Source organism: Hyla sarda, chromosome 7 (genome assembly GCF_029499605.1).
Source record: "Hyla sarda isolate aHylSar1 chromosome 7, aHylSar1.hap1, whole genome shotgun sequence".
In the NCBI taxonomy this organism is placed as follows: Eukaryota; Metazoa; Chordata; class Amphibia; order Anura; family Hylidae; genus Hyla; species Hyla sarda.
Genome location: NC_079195.1, coordinates 185,687,793 through 185,709,134, shown reverse-complemented (window position 1 = coordinate 185,709,134; position 21,342 = coordinate 185,687,793). Strand labels below are relative to the sequence as shown.

General features: G+C 42.0%; 1 protein-coding gene across 15 annotated transcripts in view; it reads right to left on the bottom strand.

The window, feature by feature from the left end:
- Nucleotides 1-21,342, bottom strand: part of RASAL2 (RAS protein activator like 2) — a 394,529-nt gene that overhangs the window by 59,248 nt on the left and 313,939 nt on the right. For 14 of the 15 annotated variants that reach the window (XM_056531799.1, XM_056531795.1, XM_056531790.1 and 11 more), the window contains one exon: nucleotides 17,964-18,076. In XM_056531799.1, the coding sequence (XP_056387774.1) occupies nucleotides 17,964-18,076 (113 nt within the window). Of the gene's footprint in view, nucleotides 1-1,786; nucleotides 2,469-17,963; nucleotides 18,077-21,342 lie in introns of those variants that run through there. The other variant, XM_056531806.1, reaches the window with a different exon arrangement.

Below are 21,342 nucleotides of genomic sequence, written 5' to 3'. Positions count from 1 at the left end.
TCGTGGGTGCCCATGATATATGGGGGATGGTCGATTTCCAGGACATTTTATTTTGTATGTTTAGCGGGTTGACTTGCCGTATTCTGTTCCTGCAAATAGCCGGGAGGTAGAGCTATCTAGCCTGGGTGCCTGGCACTTGCTCTGGTGTCTGGTGTGCATGAAGCAATTTGCTCAATTAATCCCCATCACCCTCGCGGTTGCTGCCTCTGCATCGGCGTTGATTTTTGTGATTCTAGTGCTTCTGCTATAACTTTTGCTTAGTGGGTCCTTGACTCAGCTTTGTGTTTGTCGTGTGCGTGAGAGGTGAGAGTGCTCTTTCTTTTTAGTTTTGTACACTTCCCTCCCCCTTTCCCCCCCCCCCCCTCTCCGATAGGTTTCGGCCCCGTCCTTCCTTCATTATGCAGCTGATCTCCTGGAATGTGTAAGGTCTGAGGACTTCCAACAAACGAACGCAAATCCTTCACCATCTGAAACGCCTACACCCAGATGTTGCCTTGCTACAAGAAACTCACCTGTCCGCGGCGGATATGGTTCGTATTGCCAAACTTTCGGTTGGGGAAGTGATAGGGGTTCCAGCAGTGGGTGGTAAGGCAGGTACCAAAGTGCTCATTAATAGAAACTTTGGGGGTGTAGTGGTGGAAAAGGCAGTGGATGAGGAGGGCCAATGGGTTTGGGTACACATTAAGCATGATGGCCATGATTACAGTCTCTATAGCTGCTATGCCCCAAATGGTGATAATAAGCAATTTTAACCCTGGAGGTTAATGCATCCAGACAGTAGGGATTATACCTATTACTCTCATAGTCACTCCTCTTGGTCCCATATAGATTACATCCTTACCTCCCCAGAATGGTTGGCCAGTTATTAGGGCAATCAATGGTGGCCTCTGCCTGTCTTAACTGATAGATCTCTCCATATACCCTGATGGAGCAGGGAGAAGACACCAAGGACCGCCCTGATGACTCGTGGTTCAGGCAGCATGTAAGCAGTGGCAGGTTCCCTTTAAGATAGGGAAAACAAGTGTATCCATAGAGCAAGAAAATCTAGTACTTTTTTTTTTTTTTTTTTTTTTTTAAACACAAAGTCATAAGTACATAAAACAGAGTGATGATCATGGCAAACCATAGCTACAATCATGGTGCCTAATACTGCCCAAAAATCGGCTAATTCCAATGAGAAACACACAAGAAAAAATTCTCCCACATAACTTTCTCCCACACTTTTTCCTTTAACACACAGCACAACCAATTTACTTATCTATGTCAAATAGCACTGGATACATATAATGCAATTTTACAATGTAATAAAATTACAGTGTAAAATCTATGATTTACAATTTTTTCGGACAAATGTAAAAATAACTAACAAATGATGTGATTGTGATATTTAACATGAATTCTATCCACATAAAAACATAGATTTGCCTTTGAATTCTCAGAACTGCCCTGTGAACATCCATAATGACTCTAAACCCAAGAATAAAATGTGCAAATATTCAAATCTGGGTAAATAAATGTGCATGAAATCTGTATGTCGCTGGTGTCTACCAGTGTCAGTCGATCCTCTCACTTCTTGAGGCCTAGTTACGTAATAAAGTGATGACTTTTTAATCACTTTTGTGTTTTACAAATCCATGGTAACAACCTTGGCTGCTATCAAGTACTTGTGCTCTACAAACAGTGCAAATTAATTTTTAAGTCCCTGTTGACTAAAGATGTATTTGTACAGTTTCTGTAAAGTAACGCAGGTTGTGATACAAAAGAGAAACAAAAAAATCCAACTTACATGAAGCAATTATACAGCCACCTTGCTGTGCATGTCCAAATCATAGCTAGGAGTCATGTCATGTAGCCTCACCCATCCTCGCTCCTTTGCAAACAAGTCAAGGGTCATATGCCACCAGGAAATTAAAACTGCCAGGAAGGCATGTCAAGTAGCCAAGCCGGGCATATTGGAGACGTCTTCAAATTCTCAGAACATTAAAAAGGAGAAAAAACAACTGAATTCCAGTCATTCCGGACTCAAGGACTGAATTGGCTGCCAGTGAAATGAAATCTGGCTTCAAATAGCTGGCTACTGCATCCTTCCCCTCCTCCTTCTCCAGCATCCCGCCCCTCAGGTAGCAAAGACACAGTCCCGGTGTGCCCGGGCTGCTGCACTCTGGGCCTGTTGCTATGACAATGCACCTATAAGCAGATTACAGCTCGCAGGCAAGCAGGCAGAAGCTGCAGCCGGGTTGGCTCAAAGAGCATGCTCTGTAAACATTGCAAAGGTGACCTTTTCAAGCAGCTTCCCTTGCATAAACCCAACCCCAGCAAGAAGCAGCTAAAGTGAGGAGGGGGGGCTCTTAAACACTGCGTTGTGGTCCCCAAGGGGACAGATCAGCGACATTTAATGCGTCAAACCTCCAGGAAGCATCTCCTCTGGGAGAAATCATCACCTTCCAGCCTTTACAGACATCTGCTCATTTCCGATTCCCTACCCCTAAGTCATGTCACGAATAAAAAAAAAATTATGAGCAATAGTATAGATGAGTCAAGGGAGTGCAAAAAAACAAGGCAGCAAGCGGAAGCTGAAGGGTCACAAATCTGCAATACAATCCCCTGTTCATTGCCATTGATGCTTTGGACATGCACAGAGTACCACTGATCATGAAGTGTCGGCATGGGAAGAAAAGAGTGGTGAACACAAGCTCCTGACACTTAAAGGGGTACTCTGGTGGAAAACTTTTTTTTCTTTTAAATAAACTGGTGCCAGAAAGTTAAACAGATTTGTAAATGACTTCTATTAAAAAATCTTTACCCTTCCAGTACTTTTTAGCAGCTGTATGGTAAAGAGGAAATTGTTTTCTTTTTGAATTTCTTTTTTGTCTTGTCCACAGTGCTCTCTGCCGACACCTGACGCCCATATCAGGAACTGTCCAGAGCAGGAGAAAATCCCCACAGCAAACCTATGCTGCTCTGGACAGTTCCTGACACAGACAGAGGTGTCAGCAGAGAGCACTGTGGACAAGACAAAAAAGAAATTCAAAAATAAATGATTTTTCTCTGTAGCATACAGCTGCTAAAAAGTACTGGGAGGGTAAAGATTTTTTAATAGAAGTAATTTACAAATCTGTTTAACTTTCTGACATCAGTTCATTTTATAAAAAAAAAAGTTTTCCACCGGAGTACCTCTTTAACCCTTAAGAAACAAGAGATCAAACCGACTCAATGCAAGCGCGCGATCCAGTGAGAATGGATTAAAGAGCTCTCCTGTATTACAGTGGAAGCTATTGGAAAACTGAGCAGTGCTTAGCTGCCCCTGTACAGACACGGATAATCCCAGGGAAGCAGGATTACAGTAAACTGCACGAGCCACAGGGGCGGGGAGGGGAATCAGAAAAAGCATCCTTCACACAACATAAATCCTTGTCTGTCAGGTTCCCAACAAGCAACATGAACCTAATGGATATGTTTAGAGATAGAACCCATTATCGGAAGACACTATCATTATGCTCCATAACAAGTTGGTTGTCAGTCATCTGTAACGTCTATGTGCAAACCCAACATTTCTACAAATAATTGTCCTTATTCTAGAATATCAATGGCACCCTAGATCCAGATAATTAACTTACATGGTAAATAGATGCTTTCCTAGTTTACTCCCTCATCTAGTATCCGTAATTTTCACAGCGCCAGTATTAAGCTTAATATATTACAATGTGGTCAGGTTTTTACATAAATATTTTTTAACCAGAACAATAGTTGGGATAGAGACTATTAGTCAGTTTTCCATAATTTAAGCAAAGTTGACCAGCCAAATATTGGAAACAAAGGAAGACATATTAAATCAATGTATCCCTGGTCCAGATGTAGGTAGTAAAGGTTATAGCCTGGGCATTAGGGCCCAGTTACCTGTTGTCTCCCTTGGATCAGACAGGAGGGTCCAGTTACTTGTTGCATCCCACTTCCTATTCCTTGTAATACAGATCAGCATGACCTTTGTGCCAATAACTATCTTTACTTGCCAATTTTGCCATGCATCTTTAAAGAAGAAACAATGCGTCCATGGACATAAGGAAGATCCATATCCATGGAAACCCAGCACAACCAATTTGTACGCATTCCCTTATGCTTTATTGAAAACATCGGTCAATGCTGTAACTAGTTTTGTGTCCCCTGTGTCTGCACCATGTTGTTACGGTGAAGTACTGCTATGATGTTAAAATAGTCAATAATAAGCTAGGCTTTTATAAGCCATCTATCAGCTCCATCATTTGGCTATTACTATACTTATTACTTTACGATGATTCGTGCTGGGAACTGACAAGGCAGTAACCTCAGGCTTCAATCTGCTGTTTTATTTTCCTATAGACTATGTGAACTCCATTAAAGAGAAGCAGCATCTGGGCGGAGGGTGGGTGAAGCTAATTACTTTGGTGCCACTGTCGAATTTGACCCATTTAACAGCTTGGCTAAAAAGGAGGGAGCATTTTACAATCACTCAGCGAGCTCCAGGACTTTATCATATTGCACTGAAATCTGCCTGCTATGATTATGAACCAGAAAAAGGATAATGCCGCATTAATAGAGCCTCATAAACCATCAACAGCAATGACTCACATTACATCCATTAGCTGATAAGGAGACAGGGGGAGACAGGCATTCTGCATAGCAGCCACTATACCACACACATCCTCTCTATACAAAAACCTTCAAAGTCTTCAGTTCAAGCATCTCAACTTTAGTGGCTGCTAATCTAAAGCAGCACCGTGTAGAGACGAGACACTTGGAAGGGAGTACTTATCTTTGAGTCCAGAGAAGAAGCAGCCAGGTGCCATCTGATTTCTTTCGGTGCCCTATCATGCTGGAGGCCCAGGTACAATTCTCGATGCGGCACTTGTACATTCAGCCTGTCCAGTTTTCATTTTTTAATTACTTAAATGCCCGGTCTCCCTGCCAACTCCCTAAGTGCTCAAGATTTATATAGCTGAAAGGATAGGGACGTCGGGTCGGATACGGTCACATAAATGATTTTCTTCCTCTGTTGGTGCCACTTAATGTTTAATGCAGCTTATTAACCTTATCTTTCAATTCTTCAATAAAAGCTTTGAAGACGAATACCTACTGAGGAAGTGTATGGATTCTGAGCTTATCACATTACACTATTTCCAAATCTAACAGCAAATTACACTTATTAACCTTTATTGTTAAATACGCTTTACTGGAAAAGCATCTTTTTTCCAATAATTATATTGTTGCCATTATTCAGTACTGAAAAGAATGCCTCTCTACTGAACTATACCATCCTATAATAAACTATTCCAGCCTATACTGAATTACACTGGCATATATTGAGCTATACCATCCTATACTGAACTTTACCATCCTATACTGAACTACACCATCCTATACTAAACTACACCATCCTATACTAAACTACACCATCCTATACTAAACTTTACCATCCTATTCTAAACTACACCAGCCTATACTGAACTACACCAGCCTATACTGAACTACACCAGCCTATATTGAACTACACCAGCCTATACTGAACTACTCCATCCTATACTGAACTACTCCATCCTATACTGAACTACACCAGCCTATACTAAACTACTCTATCCTATACTGAATTACTCCATCCTATACTGAACTACACCATCCTATACTGAACTACACCATCCTATACTGAACTACTCCATCCTATACTGAACTACACCATCCTATACTGAACTACACCATCCTATACTGAACTACACCATCCTATACTGAACTACACCAGCCTATACTGAACTACACCATCCTATACTGAACTACACCATCCTATACTGAACTACACCATCCTATACTGAACTACACCATCCTATACTGAACTACACCATCCTATACTGAACTACACCATCCTATACTGAACTACACCATCCTATACTGAACTACACCAGCCTATACTAAACTACACCAGCCTATACTAAACTACACCAGCCTATACTGAACTACACCAGCCTATACTGAACTACACCAGCCTATACTGAACTACACCAGCCTATACTGAACTACACCAGCCTATACTGAACTACACCAGCCTATACTGAACTACACCAGCCTAAACTAAACTACACCAGCCTAAACTAAACTACACCATCCTATACTAAACTACACCATCCTATACTAAACTACACCAGCCTATACTAAACTACACCAGCCTATACTAAACTACACCAGCCTATACTGAACTACACCAGCCTATACTGAACTACACCAGCCTATACTGAACTACACCAGCCTATACTGAACTACACCAGCCTATACTGAACTACACCAGCCTATACTGAACTACACCAGCCTATACTGAACTACACCAGCCTATACTGAACTACACCAGCCTATACTGAACTAAACTCGTCTATATTGAGCTATACCATCCTATATTGAGCTATACCATCCTATATTGAGCTATACCATCCTATATTGAGCTATACCATCCTATATTGAACTATACCAGCCTATACTGAACTACACCAACCTATTTTGAGCTATACAAGCATTTACTGCCTATACTAAACTATACTAGCCTCTACAGCCTATAGTGAACTACACCGGCCTATACTGCCAATACTAAACTATAACAGCCTATACTGAACTATACCGTTCTATATTGAGCTATCCCAACCTATAATAAACTATACTGCCTATGCTGAACTATGCCAGTCTATATTGAACTACATTCACTTATAATGAACTATATCAACCTATAATAAGATATACCGGCCTATACTGTCTATACTAAATTATAAAAGTCTATATAACCTATATTGAACTACACCAGCCTATATAACCCTATTGCTAAGAAACAGTTATAAAGTACACAGAAACCCTGTTAATCCAAGCAGTGAAATTGAAATTCAGATATCCTGCTACTTCAGCATACAACTAAAATGCTATAATCTGAGAACTTTTATTTCCTTCTGAGAATTATTTTGAAGAGTGAGAGGAAAACATAATAACCATGGGAAACTCCAAAAACATGGGAGAACATACAAACTCAACATAGATGTTGTACATGTCTGTAATTCAACCTTTATGGCAATACTGGACTTATCGGATGCCATTCTGCGACTACCATTTGCATATGTAACCCTATGTGCATGCTGCAGAAACAAGCCAATTCATATGAAAGCTCCTTGCTATTCTTAGCACACTGGGTTATGGGAAATGTACCGCACAGGCTTTAAAGGGGTTCTCCACCATAAGGTGATTTTAGTATGTACCCGGAAGACAGTAATGGACATGCTTAGGAAGTATCTGTGCTTGTCTTGGGGCTAAATGGCTATGTTGTGAGATTACCATAACACTGTGGCTAGCTTTTTTTCAACTGGTATTTCCCGTTTGACTTTTTTTTTTACTACAAATCCCACAATTCCATTTTCCTCCCTCCCACACATCAGCCACCCCACCCATTGAAACATAAATGAGCTGCATCCATTCAAAAGACCTGTTTTCAATCAGGGTGCCTACAGCTGTTGCATTAGTTGCAGATTGATCTCTCTCCCACCAAGCGATCGCTCCACCCATTGAAGCAGACAGGCTCCATGTCATCAGCTGACTAGTGAGTCAGGTCTCAGCCGCATTGCAAGCTGGGAAAAATCTGAGACAACAGTAATTTTGTATGCTGATAAAAATAAATATTGGAGTGAAAATCACAAAAGAATTGTGAGAAAACCATCACACACAGGTACAGACACTACATTATTAACTACACTAACTCTACAGCCCCTGTAGCATAGTCAAATAAAAAAAAATTCCTGGAATACCCCTTTAATCCCCCCCCCCCCCCCCCCAAAAAAAAAGGTTGGATATAAATGGTCTTAATGTTTAAAGCCTATTTTTCTAAACATTTTCCATAAGGCTTCTGCCTCATCTACTTCACTATCCCTAAAAAGCATAGAATTGGCTGGACTGTAAATGCAGCATGGATCAGTGACTGTATCTGGCCGATGGCAGAATAATGCAGCAGCGGTAATCTTCTGCTTCTTGCACAATTACACTGCAGAGCTGTGCGCTTCATCAGAAACTCACATGCAAATGCTACACGATGATGACAGCGGCTTATGCTGGGGGTCAGGGTTAAAAAAAAAAAAAAAAAAAACTTTGTATTTTGGGTGTTTTAGGCACAGAAGCATGTTGAAACATGGTTCATAAACTATGCATGTGTGGCATATTAGATATTATTATTAATTAATACATCTTTATAAAAGCATACTATTGCTTAAAATTCTACTCATTGCTCTGCACTGGGCCAGAACCTTTCATTGACAAGCTGGTGTCTACAAGGATTAAACTATTAAATTATGTTGTGCTGCTACCCTGTTACCCTTCCTGAAAACGAATGCGTAGATTAACAACTTGGCGTGGATTTTTTTTCTTCTTCTTCTTACATTATCTTACCGATGTTGGCAGTGCCAGCTTAAAGTATCATTCCCCTGGCAAGGTAAATTCTAACATTAAATTATACCGCAGAATTTTTATTTTTTATTAAGAATACAAGTACCTAATAGAACAGACAAGTCAGATCATCTTTACTAAAGTAAGGTGCAGCTTTATGAGACTCTTTCTAATACAAAACCCCCCAAACGGGCTTTCCAATCAAAGTTATTGATCTTAAGAACAGGGATCAAAGTGTTCCATCACAATGGAGTAATAAGTCGTGCATGCACACTGCTGGTCCATTCATTCTTTATAGGAGCTGCCGGAAATAGCCGAATACAGCACCTCTGTGGTCCCTTAGAGAATGAATGCAGCAGGGTTGCGCATGTGTGACCTGCCACTTCATTATAATGGGAGACTCTGGTCTCCATTTTGTTGACTGGGGGTGGGGTGGGTGGGGGGATTGCGCTCCAGTGGTCGGATCCCCCTTGACCATATAATTAACCCCTATCTGTAGATACGGGGTAACTTTCTGATGACTTGGGAAAACCTCTTTCATACCAATATATATATATAGCACCTGACACAGTGCTGTGCAACAAGTGTGGCTGGTAGCTCCGCCTAAGTAAACTGCACCATGAAAGAAAGTGGCCAAGACGCTTGCTTTGCTGCAGGTAGGGGGGTCCAAGAAACACAACCCCAGCAACCACGCTGATGTCCTCACCTATGTCCATCATTGAAATGCAAAGAACAGCAGCAGTTGTTTTCAGCACTTCTCATCTCCCCAACAATGCAGTAAATGGCGCTCAGATTCCGCAGAAGGTGCAGGGCCAGTAGTGGTGCAGAACTCCTGGTGGCTGCCCTTCACTATTACCTAAACTGCTCAATCCTTGTACAAGTGCTATATAAAAACTTTCTGGTCAATAGAGTATGCAGCTACACAGGTAAGAATTAATTTCTACAAAATCACAAATGTTCACCGACTACCATAATGACAAGTATGAAGGGTCCTGTGCAGATATAAATTGTACAGTACATAACCATGCATTAACATGTCATTTGACTTTGTGCTGAAAATATCAGATTGTATTATAAAGGTAAAAGTGATCAGTGGAAAAAAGGAATATTCTAGGAAAAGTTGACATCTTGCTCTGGCCTTCATGCCCTGTACAGACCGTCAGTACATGCACTGTATTTAAGTAAAGGAAAGTCCTGATTATATTTGCAGTGTGTAGATAAGAACCTACCTAGTATAGAAAGAGCTGGCAGAGCGAGTGCCCCGGTATCTTCTGATAGTAAAAGCCATTTCAGTCCTCCGTCATGTCTGCGTGCCCAGTGTAAAGCTAGTGCACTGGTCCGTCCACACACGGTAATGCCAGAAAATGACTTTCGCTTAATCTGCAGGAATCCGTCCCACGTGTTTAGCAGTCCAGAGGGGAAAAGAATCCAGCCCAGCTGTCAGAAGAGGCTGAGTTGCATCCCTCCCATATCCCTTACACATGTATACCACAGACCAGCTATTTCCTCTGTCGGCTATAACAACTTCCACCTAATGCAAACATTGGCCTATAGAGCCCTATGATAATGTGGGTTTTCCACTTTAAAAACTGTAGCATAATGATACCATACTGACTGATATGTAGGGCTCCGACTAATGGAAACTGCTAGAACTAACTTTTATTCTTGAGAATAGAATATACAATAAAATAACAGTGTATATACAAAAACTGCACTAAGGTTCTACTAGTGCCATCCTTAGAGGTAGAAAGCTCCAAAGCCACCACACTTCCTTGGTATGTTCCCTGTAAACCATCATGTCTGATATGCATGGCTCCTGTGCCCTATGTTGTATTCTCTGGCTAATTGATATTCTTTGCCATGCTTCTTTCCCCTTGCCTACATCTCCCAGCAATCATTGCAGCTCTGCTCTGCCAGACCCCAACCTCCTGCTCTGAGCAGCAGAAAGAGATTCAGTGTCTGATTGGCTGAGGCTGCACGCATTACTCATCAGTAAAGGCAGAAACCACATGGTCTGTGTCTCAGGAGGGTGGGTGCTGCTTTTAGAGAGGGATTTGGACAGAGAGAGTGGATGGCTGGATGATGTCATTCCCTCACTTCATGCATGTAAATGGCAAACAAAGAGCGGAAACTTCTCTATAAAGCTAATGAATGGTGTTTAAACAATTAAATAGGTTGATGAGAGGGAAAAGATGGACTATGGGTTTAGTTCCCCAGAGTACCTTGATGGAGCTCAGTTTCAGGGTCTTCTCAATCTTCTTATCGCCTAGGTCATCTTTACGTAGAGCAACAATTTTTTTTTTAGATCCTCAGAGTGTCCTTTGCCATGAGGTGCCATATTAAACTTCCAGTGATCAGTATTACAGAATGTGAGAGCAATAACACAAAATGTAAGACACCTGCTCCCCATTCACACCTGAGACCTTGTAACACTAACACGTCCCATGACACTGGGGAGGTAAAATTACTATTTGGTCCCAACTTGGACATTTCCAATTAGGGGTGTACTCCCTTTTGTTGCCAAGGTTTAGACATTAATGAAAATATTTACAGAAATATTAGGGGTGCATTTACTTATGAGAGATACAGTAAAAGAAAATTTGTCCACATTTTCAGATTTGGGCAGAACAGGCCAACTACTTTTTCTCTGTGGGGGTGCCAACTCTTCCCTGACAGCTGATTTCTGGGGAAAGGAAACACTCAATCCTTAATGTCTCCAGCCATCTACTGCAGCTTACTTCCTTCTCTCCAATGAAAACACATGTATTTTTGGCTGAACCGAGCTTGCATGTGCGTGAAGAAATCTTACTTCAGTCTTTGTAATACTACAGGCTCCTTCCTGTTGACTACTCAGGTATTTCTGAAAGTAATCGTACTCTCCATATTAACAAAAAAAAAAACTTAGAGTTTGCCAATGTTAGGCACCCTCAAAAATCTGAAATGCAAAGCCCTTTGGGAGTTATAACCAATAAGATGTTATAGGCTGACAGGCATTGCTCTATAGAAAGCAAATTACTTTGAGAAGACAAATGGGAATATGCCAAAGACTTCTTGCCAGAACTGGAGCTGTAAAAGGAACGTTAACTTTAGAGAATAGTCAAACAGATACAATTGCTACTAAGCATGAATACACAAGGAACAATAAAATGGAGATTATGAATGCATCACACAGTTGTGTTAAGAAAGAAAACATTTGCGGAATTCGCCTAACAGAAAAGCTGGGGCAAGCTACCATGAGTAAGGAGTTTAGACTCTCAGCGTGGCCTAGAGGGTGGGGAGGAGGGTGATGCTATACAACAAAAGGCAATAAACAACGTCTAGCTGGTGGGAATACACTCTGAAAGAAAAGATTCACTGCACCCTTTGTAATCGAGCTCTATAGGTTGTAATGAATTTAAGTCTTGGGAAAAGTATAGAGTGATCCCCCGACCTACGATAATTTCAACATACGATGGCCTCTCAGAAGGCTGCATCAACATACAATGCTTTTTTATGTCAGGGTCATTGCATAAACAGCTATCCGGCAGAGCTGACTGCTTAAGCTGCTGCCAGATAGCCATTTAATGTGCCCAGTGTGCTCCGGTGAGTGTCACACACCTGTCCGCGCCGCTCCGGACCGTCCTCTTCAGGCTCCACTGCATAGCCATCGCTCTCCTTTGTCGCCATCACATGGCCGCGCACGCCGTCCCGTCATCCAATAGGTGCGGCATGCGCAGCGATGTGATGATGGCGATTGAGAGCGACGATCCAGGGCAGCGGTGACTGTCTGGAGAGGCGGGGACACTTCAGTATAACATTCAATTTTACTATTGCAAAACATACGATGGATTCAAGTAACGATTGTGCAATTGGAACCAATTACCATCGTATGTTGAGGGATCACTGTGTGTGTATATATATATATATATATATATATATATATATATATATATGCAGCTATGTTTACATCTGCCTCAGAGGCTCCATTTGGGGCTTCCCTTTCAGAATCATGTCCAGCATAGCAGGCAGTATTTTTTTTTTGTCCTTCTACTATACAGTAAAATGACAAAAACCAACGAACCTATTACAGTCAATGTGGTCTTTTGGGATCCGTTGATGTCCATCAGTATACCGTCCGGCTCAGTTTACTGCTCTTGTACAGAATCTAATGCAGAGGCACCGTACAGAGCCTCCAACGCAGATATGAACCTAGCCCATTCTATACTGAAGAGAAATCTTAGCATACACTCAATGGAGATATCAGAGACAGATACAACAACTAGGGATCGACCGATTATCGGTTTGGCAGATATTATTCCCGGGGGGGTCCACGCTACTTCTGGCTCCTGCTGCGTCCTGCGTTACGCTGTGCGCAATGACGAGTGACGCGATGTGACATCACCATCAGTGCGCACAGTGACAGCTCAGGAGGACGCCACCGGAGCCAGATGTAGAGTGGACCCCGGGCACAGGTAATTATAAAACCGGGGATGGGGGAGGCAATGGGGCCGGGGCGGTGCAGTGGGGGGTGCGAAGTGGCGCGGTGGGGCAGAAGGGGATGCGGAGCGGTGCGGCGGTGGGGGGTACGGTGGCGGTGATAGGACTCAGGACCCCCGGACAGGTAGGAGGAGAGAAGCGGGTGGCGGCGGTGGTCTATGGCACCGCAAAAGCCGCTGAAGTTCATTGATTTAAAGCGCCCGCTTTAAATCAATGATCTGCAGCGGTGTCGCGGGGGGATAAATATACCGATATTCCGGTATAAGTTATCGGCTAGGTTATCGGCACTAACCTGCACCGATTATCGGTATCGGCCCTAAAAAAAATGATATCGGTCGAACCCTAACAACACCCCATTTTATTGACCTCAATTTACTGCATCATCTTCACAGACACAAAATTCATTGCTACAAGCACTAAATCCTTGTCGAATCACAGAAACATACCTGTGTACTTATATAAGAGTGAACCACAGTAAAATGCCGGCTTAGGCTGGGTTCACACCACGTTTTTCAAATACGGTTACCGTATACGGTTTTCCGCTAAAAACCGTATGGCAAAAACCGTATGCAACCTTATACAACCGAATGACTCCAAATTAAAACGTATACGGTTTTTCCCCGTACGGTTCTATCCGTTTGCATCAGTTTTTGCGCGCGGTTTTGCTATTTGTTGGAATCAGTTTTCCAGCAATTTAATAAAGTTACTATTGTTCTATTGAAATTCCAATCTGCGCATGTGTCAACTCCAAAAACGGATTAGAAAAACCGTATACAACCGTATTCTGAAATTCTGTGTACGGTTCTCATAGACAGCAATGTTAAAAGAACCGCATACGGTTCGCATACGGTTTTCCAACCGGAGGCAAAAACGTGGTCGACAGCGTTTTTGCCTACGGTTGAAAAATCGGCAAAACTGTATCCGAGGCAAAACGGATGCAACCGTACACAACATTTGGAATACGGTTTACAATGCATTCTCTATGCATACGGTTTCGGATACGGTCGTATACGTTTTTTTGTGGAAAACTGTATACGGTTACCATATTTGAAAAACGTGGTGTGAACCCAGCCTTAAAGGGAATGTGTCCCCAAATGTGATTATTATTTTTTTTTTAGAGATTAAAATTTTTTTTCTCATTTTTAAAACATTTTTGGGAAATATTTTTTTTTAATTCTTGGAAATATTTGTAAAAATCTTTACGTGTCACAAAATATGAAAAATTACATAACTTGTCTTATCTCCCAATGTTGACCAGCAGAGGGAGCTAACATGAGGAATCTGGTGAAAGCAAGCAACTTGTCTGACTGCTGCAAATTAGACCTCGCCCGTCTACCTTCCTCCACTCTCTATGTGCAAAAGGAGAGGGTGGAGTTTTTTTTATTTTTTTTTTTATAGTTTTTTCAATTCCACTGTCACCATTTTGTTGGAGGCTGAAGAGTGGTAAAGAACAGACTAGAGGTCTCGATAGGACAACTGCTCCTCAGGGACTTCAAGAAAATGGTGCTGGCTCCCCCTTTCATTTCACCTAGCCTGTGCTATGCACATGTGCAGCAAGCAGCCCATGCATTTCTATGAGACACCCTCAATCTTAACGTTCTTATGCCCTGTGCCTGCCATAAAGCAACTGTGTAGGTGTTGTTAAGTGGCACACCAAACATAGGCTACAGTAATGGCAGCCCCCAGTACACACTTTATTAATAAATATTATCGGTATCGGCAATTACCTTGCTGATAATGCCCCGCCCTGCCTCCCCGGCCAGAGACCGCCGCCGCTGCCCCATTGCCTCCCCCATCCCTGGTTTTATAATTACCTGTTACCGGGGCCCCTCGCTACTGCTGGCTCCTGCAACGTCTGCGGCGTCTTGTGCACTGCGCAATGACAAGTGACTTCCTCAACGCTACGTCACCATCAGTGCGCACAGTGACAGCTCAGGACAACGCCACAGCCAGAAGTAGCGCGGACCCCGGGCCCCGAGAAAAGGTAATTATAAAACCGGGGATGGGGGAGGCAATGGGGCAGCAGTGGTGGTTGGACTAGGCAGGACCTCAGGACAGGCAGGGGGAAAGAAGCGGGCGGCGGTGGTCTCTGGCCCCGCAAAAGCCACTGCAGTTCATTGATTTAAAGCGCCCGCTTTAAATCATTGATCTGCGGGGCCGGGGGGGGGGGGGGGGGGTGTAATAGCCGATAACTTATACCGGAATATCAGTATAAGTTATCGGCTATCGGCCTGAAAGGTCGCAGATTATCGGTATCGGCCCTAAAAAAAAAATCGATATCGGTCAATCCCCAATTAAAAACATAAAATGGTGACACATTCCTTTTAACAATCCAGAGATTCTCAAAGTGAATCTGTCAGTAGTTTTTAGACCTCACTACTGCTGACAAATTTGTATAGATGATGAGGAGAGGAGGATACATAACTAAGAACAATTAGTTTTAATGGCCTTGACAGTCGAGTGTCCTAGGGGCGGGTCCTTCACGTTTAATGCCAGAGCTACCTGCATTAAGCGCTTCCCCAGCCACTCTTCTCAGCTCTTTCAACTCATCCCCTATATAGGGCTGTCAGCAGAATATATATAATAAAAAAGTATCCCTGCTGATGCACTTGTAGCTACTTTCACTCCATTTTACAGAAGTTATTATTGCACCCTCAGCTCCACCCAGATCTCCAGGACAGAATCCTGTCAGGTGACTACTTTTAGTGTTAAAAATATGTAGCAACTAATAAGAGCAAAGATATGGTACCTGCAACATTTCTGAAGGCCTGGATAGATTTTACTAAGTGACCAATAAGTGGATGGAATGTTCACTGCACAGGGACATTTCATCCTCCTTACGATAGGTTGGTAGTGTTTTGTATACATACAGTATATCCTTTGGCTTGTGATCCAATAACCCATAACATTATGATGTGCTAGCGCATATTAATGTACACTGGTATCAGCCACCATTCACCCCTTGCATCAATGAAATGTTGAAGTATGAGATTTTGGATTATAGATTACCATAAAATTATCAGAATCGTAGAAAGAGATGAACAATGGTCAACCTAATAACTACATATAAATAAGTCAGGGGCCAATACAGAGACCTCTCCCATAATCCATTTATACCCAGGATTGTATATATATAACAGGGGGGCATCCTCTACAATAGGGGGTTCTTTACTGTTAAAGCAGTGAAATTAGGGAATCTTGTTAGAGGAAGTGAGCTTGGTTAACTCTCTAAAAGAGTTCAAAAGGGTCTCAGATTTATTTCTGGAGAGTAATAACATTACAGGTTATATTTATGAGATTCTGGAGAAGGGTCACTGATTCTGATTGCCAGACTGGAATCGGGTAGGATTTTTTCCCTCTAAGTTTACATCTAGAAACTAGCCTACACTTGTGGTATATGCTGGAACCCCTACACACACACACACACACACACAGTATGCAGATGTATACCACCTCAATGTACCCCCCCCCCCCATCCAAAGATCCACTAATTTCAATGGACCAAACATAGTTTAATAACTAGCTGTGTGGTACATTTGTGAGCATAGGACGTCTTTTTGCAGAACTCAAAAATGTAGGTGGTCACGTTTGGAGTCCCACAAAACTAATTTACGGGCTTACGTGTGAAATGTATTCGCTATTAGACTATGTTCAGTCCATTAAAATCAATGGATTCAGTGGAAATAAACTGTAGTATGTTAAGAAAAGTTAAAGACATGGGACTGCACTCACCATCTAAGGATTCTTTATTGCTTGGCGAAGTCGCAGGCGTACATCACGGGGAGGCAGGGGCTGTGGAACCAACTGTTTAACGCAAAGGTTGCGCTTCTTCTAGCCGGTATGCCTGCCTGGTGAGTGCAGTCCCATGTCTTTTACTTCTGTTAATTGTTTATGCTCTGTTTGGACTTTGCACCGCCGCAACCTAGTTTTATTCAGGCTTGCCTTATCCAGTCCCTGATACAGATCTTCATACACTAGTCCTGCAAGTGCCGGCCCCCAGTTTCTTTTACACTGTAGTGTTGGTATAATGATTGTTGGTTCTCTCACATTTATCAAAATCATAGGGTCATTTTCTGATGTGAAGACAGTCTAAAATGAGGAACATGGGCTTCTATCCCATGGGTGTTTTTTGCCTTTCTCTGAATCAACACTGTGGGATCACATCAGCAATGAGCTTCATCAGAGGAGCTCTGCTAATCAAGTCTGTTTAAATTACTGGAGAAAAAAAGAGCTCTGACGCAGGTGTGAACTCAATCTAACAGGCTAAACTGGATGTTATTTTTTTCCAGCCTTACAAACTATGATATTATGCTACTTTAGTGATGTCACTGGAAGGAAGTAGGTGACAAATGGCTGGTTCCTAACAGGAGGAAAAATGTTCACTATGGGCCAAGGAAACGCCACTTTAGCTGTAACCTTTATCTGCAGTACTGGCATACATTCCTGTTACAAAAAGTACACATTTAACAATTTAAATCACAACGGCATCTTCAGAGCCAACATTTGGACAGCTAAGAATTTTGGGAGGTTTCAGCTCTGAAGCCTAGAGACTCGTGAATGAGGCTCTGGACTATATTACAGGCTGTAACTCAGGATCAATACATTATATTTCCCAAATTGAATTATGATTCTTTTATTGTCTTATGATTAATACAGCTAATAAAACAAGTAGACAAGGTATAAAATGTAAGAGAGACAACAATTCTGTACTCTGCCACAGCCCTGGACCTGTCTGTATCATATTCAGCCCAATTAGTCAGATAATTGCCGCCATAAACCCACCTTCATCCCGCAAAGAGTGTATAAATCTTCTTCAATATATTTTACATGTAGACATGGTCCCATGAGATGCTTGTCACAAGTATTTTTATATCCTGGCAATAACTCTGCAAATTAATAAGGCTCTGGCCAGTTCTCCATGTGCCAGATTTATGGAGCTATACATCACTCAGCAATGGGAGACGAAAAGACTGGGTCACACAAGAGAGGAGCAGCAGTATGCCAGGGCTGCACTAAATTGCCATACACATCATCCAAACAGGCTCGGCCAATCTTACCTGTCAGTGTCTGCGGGCCGCAATGACGGGAGGCGGAAGCTTGTGTTCCTGTCCAGCTTTGACTGACTCTTCGTCCTCTTTATGGAGCCTTTTAGACGTTTGCTGAAGAAGCCCTTCAGAGAAAACAGAAGGTGTAAGAGTTTTTTCAGATACTGCACTTAGTCTTGAGATGAAAAAAAGTGCCAATACAGAACATGTCAAATTTGTTATATTAAAATGCTATTCAAGGAGATCCCCACCGATTGTAGCATTATTCGTTGACGATAATGTTAAAAAAATACAAACACCATGTTTGTTGGAAACCTTTCAGGGTGTATTCACACGTACAGATTTAAGGCTGTGTTCAGCCATTTAGTTTACACTGAAATCTGCAGCATAAAATCCGTGCAGGATACTGTACATGTGAGTACACCCTAAGGGTAGGGTCACAAGGAGCGCATCCACAGTGCATTTCACGCTATGGATGCGCTGATGGCAGTGACAAGAGCAAGCTCCCTTCTGCGGCAGGGGAGTTCTGGGTGTCCGCTCGTAGCGCAAAGGACTTCTACAAGTAGATACAAAGAGATACCTAGCCGCAGCAGGGAGCTTGCTCTTGTGACTGCCGTCTGTTTATCCACAGTGACCCTACCCTAAAGGGGTTTTCCACTTTGGACAATTCCTAAATGTTAAAGTGTCCTCCTGCTGAGATCTTCAACAATAAGCTGTAATTTATGGGGAAAACTAGTAGAAAGTGTTCAATTTCCCTGCCCTGTAATGAGAAACCCTCCTTCATGGTGCACTGCTAATTCTCAATTTCAGAGAATGGGACCAGAGCTTGACCGATTGCCAGCAGTACTTATACTTGGACTTCCTTTACCTTACTTCTCTGGCTGATCTAATGACAGCACCTACTCCTTTCTTCTAGAATGACATATTTAGTTCTTGAAAAAAGCGCAATGGACTGAACAGGCTTACACTATGCTGGAGGATGATTTATAGTACATTACTACATATCGCATGTGGGAAATGTAGGGGATTATTAATGATAATTGATGATGGTTTTGTAAGGTGCTATGCTAGCAGGAAGCTGGCCTAGTGTAAGTAATAACCTGCTGATCATTATGATGACTATACAGGTGCCAAGTGGATAAGACCTCAAAATGGGGTAACATCATATAAGCAGCCCTGGTCTGCTATCAATGCTAGGGAAGTTGTTTGAAACAATGGTGACCATTTTAGCAGTACATATCCTGAGCCCCCTGGTTCATGAAGAAAATCAATGACAAGTACAGAAGTAGGAGAAGGCTTGCATTTCTAGATGATTTAAATATTGTGGGAAAACCCCTAGTGCCATTCACTGGCTGCCATTATTGGTGTCACTGAGCTTCTGTCATATAGAGGAGACCAAGGTAACTGTCTACCATAAAAAATAACATGTTACAATACTTCAGTACAGCCTGGTATTTTTTCTGAACTTTGGAATAAATACTCTCTAAACATCAAGATGCTTTTACAATGAATGGAGCTAAATATGTCCCTTGAAAATTAGGAAATCAATCATACCCAAAAATGCTGCAGTGACAGCGATGCCTTGGGGACATATTTTATCAGACATGACGCCTGTCCCGGTATGAAATGATCTATTATTTTATTAAGAGATTTTGTGCTTTCAGCCACCTATACTAACAGCCGGCATGTAAGAAGTTGCTGCCTTCAGAACTGTAAAATGTAGTAATAAATACTGTTCATTCACAAGAAGGTAATGGGAGGGCCGGGGTCAGCCACAGCAAGAGATGCTATTTCCAGCAGCTTTCTGCTCTCACTTATTGAAGGGGTTCCATAGTGGGGGGATCACATATACAACATCCATATACCTTTTGGTATGGTATGGTCACATAGGACGGATAGGGTAAACTGAAATAAATCCCGGCACTCACTCTTCGTATCATGCAGAATGGATCTTTATTCACGCATGCGTGAATAAAGATCCATTCTGCATGATACGAAGAGTGAGTGCCGGGATTTATTTCAGTTTACCTTATCAATTTTCCTCGTGCACCACGCCAGTCCATGTGCCGCCCTACATTTTGAACTCTACATAGGACGGATACACTGCACATTTCACATACAGATTTGAGGGTTGAAAATCCACAGTGCATTAAGAGAAACATTAAGTGAATGAGACCTTAAAAGTGATCTGCATAGAAACTGACCGTCGTATCTATTCATGTTATAGATTTCCCCAATTAACTTTAATGAGGAAGCCACAACCTGAAATAAATTTACAATGAAATGTATTGTGGCACAGCACGCTGCAGAATACCTGCAACTGCCCCCCAATACCGCTGTACTTGCAGTCCCCAAAAATAACAGCCAGGAACTCAACTGCAGAAGATATCAGGGGATAGAATAACCTACTGTGTCCTATACAATAAAGCACATGCTGATTCCACCCACTAATAGTTAACAAATCATCCACAAACCTAAAACTAATTTTCACTTGGTTTAGGAATTATTTTCAAGTTGGTTGTCGCTCTTTATATAAATCATCTGGACTAAGTCTCTGTGAATAGAATCTCCTATTGGCTCCCGTAATTAGACAATCAATGTCAATAAGCTAGAGATAAACCGCTAACGCCGCTTCGGGCGTTCTGAGCAACAAGGCTCCGATGAGCTCCCATAAGCAATTTTATGCACAATATGTCTGTGTGTTCATCCGTCATAACAAAGACATGCAGCACATCTAAATGGTTGGGCATAATAGAGGATTTCATGAGGAACATTAGCTGGGGATCTGGGAAAGTAGAACTGAAGCTTAGTATTACTGTCAGACGTATGCTTATAAAGACAGATCAGGCGGATGATGAAAACCTAGAGAGATCTCCATAGCCATTCAGGATCCTGTCTGAACCAATCGTAAGTCATAGATCTGTATCGGTCGAAAACTGTCATGTCTATGGCCAATTTATCCCCAGTCTAGTCCCCCTTTAATTCAATGGGATCAGTCACAATTTGTTGGGATCCATCTGATCACTGATCCATCATAACTTTCACAAAAAAAACACGATGTTTATATAAACAGAGCTGTATGCGAGTGCCCAGTAGCTCTAAAATGTATTAATTCACCATTTACACCGTTCCGAATTATGCAAATTCTATTTAACTCCTTAAGGGCGCAGGGTTTTTCCGTTTTTGCATCTTCATTTTTTCCTCATCACCTTCTAAAAATCATAACGCTTTAAATTGTGCACCTAAAATTTCATATTATGGCTTATTTATTGAGCCACCAATTCTACTTTGCAGTGCCTTTGCAGTCATTTTACCAAAAAATCCATGGCAAAACGGAAAAAAATAAATAATTGTGCGACAAAATTGAAGAAAAAAATCCATTTTGTAAGTT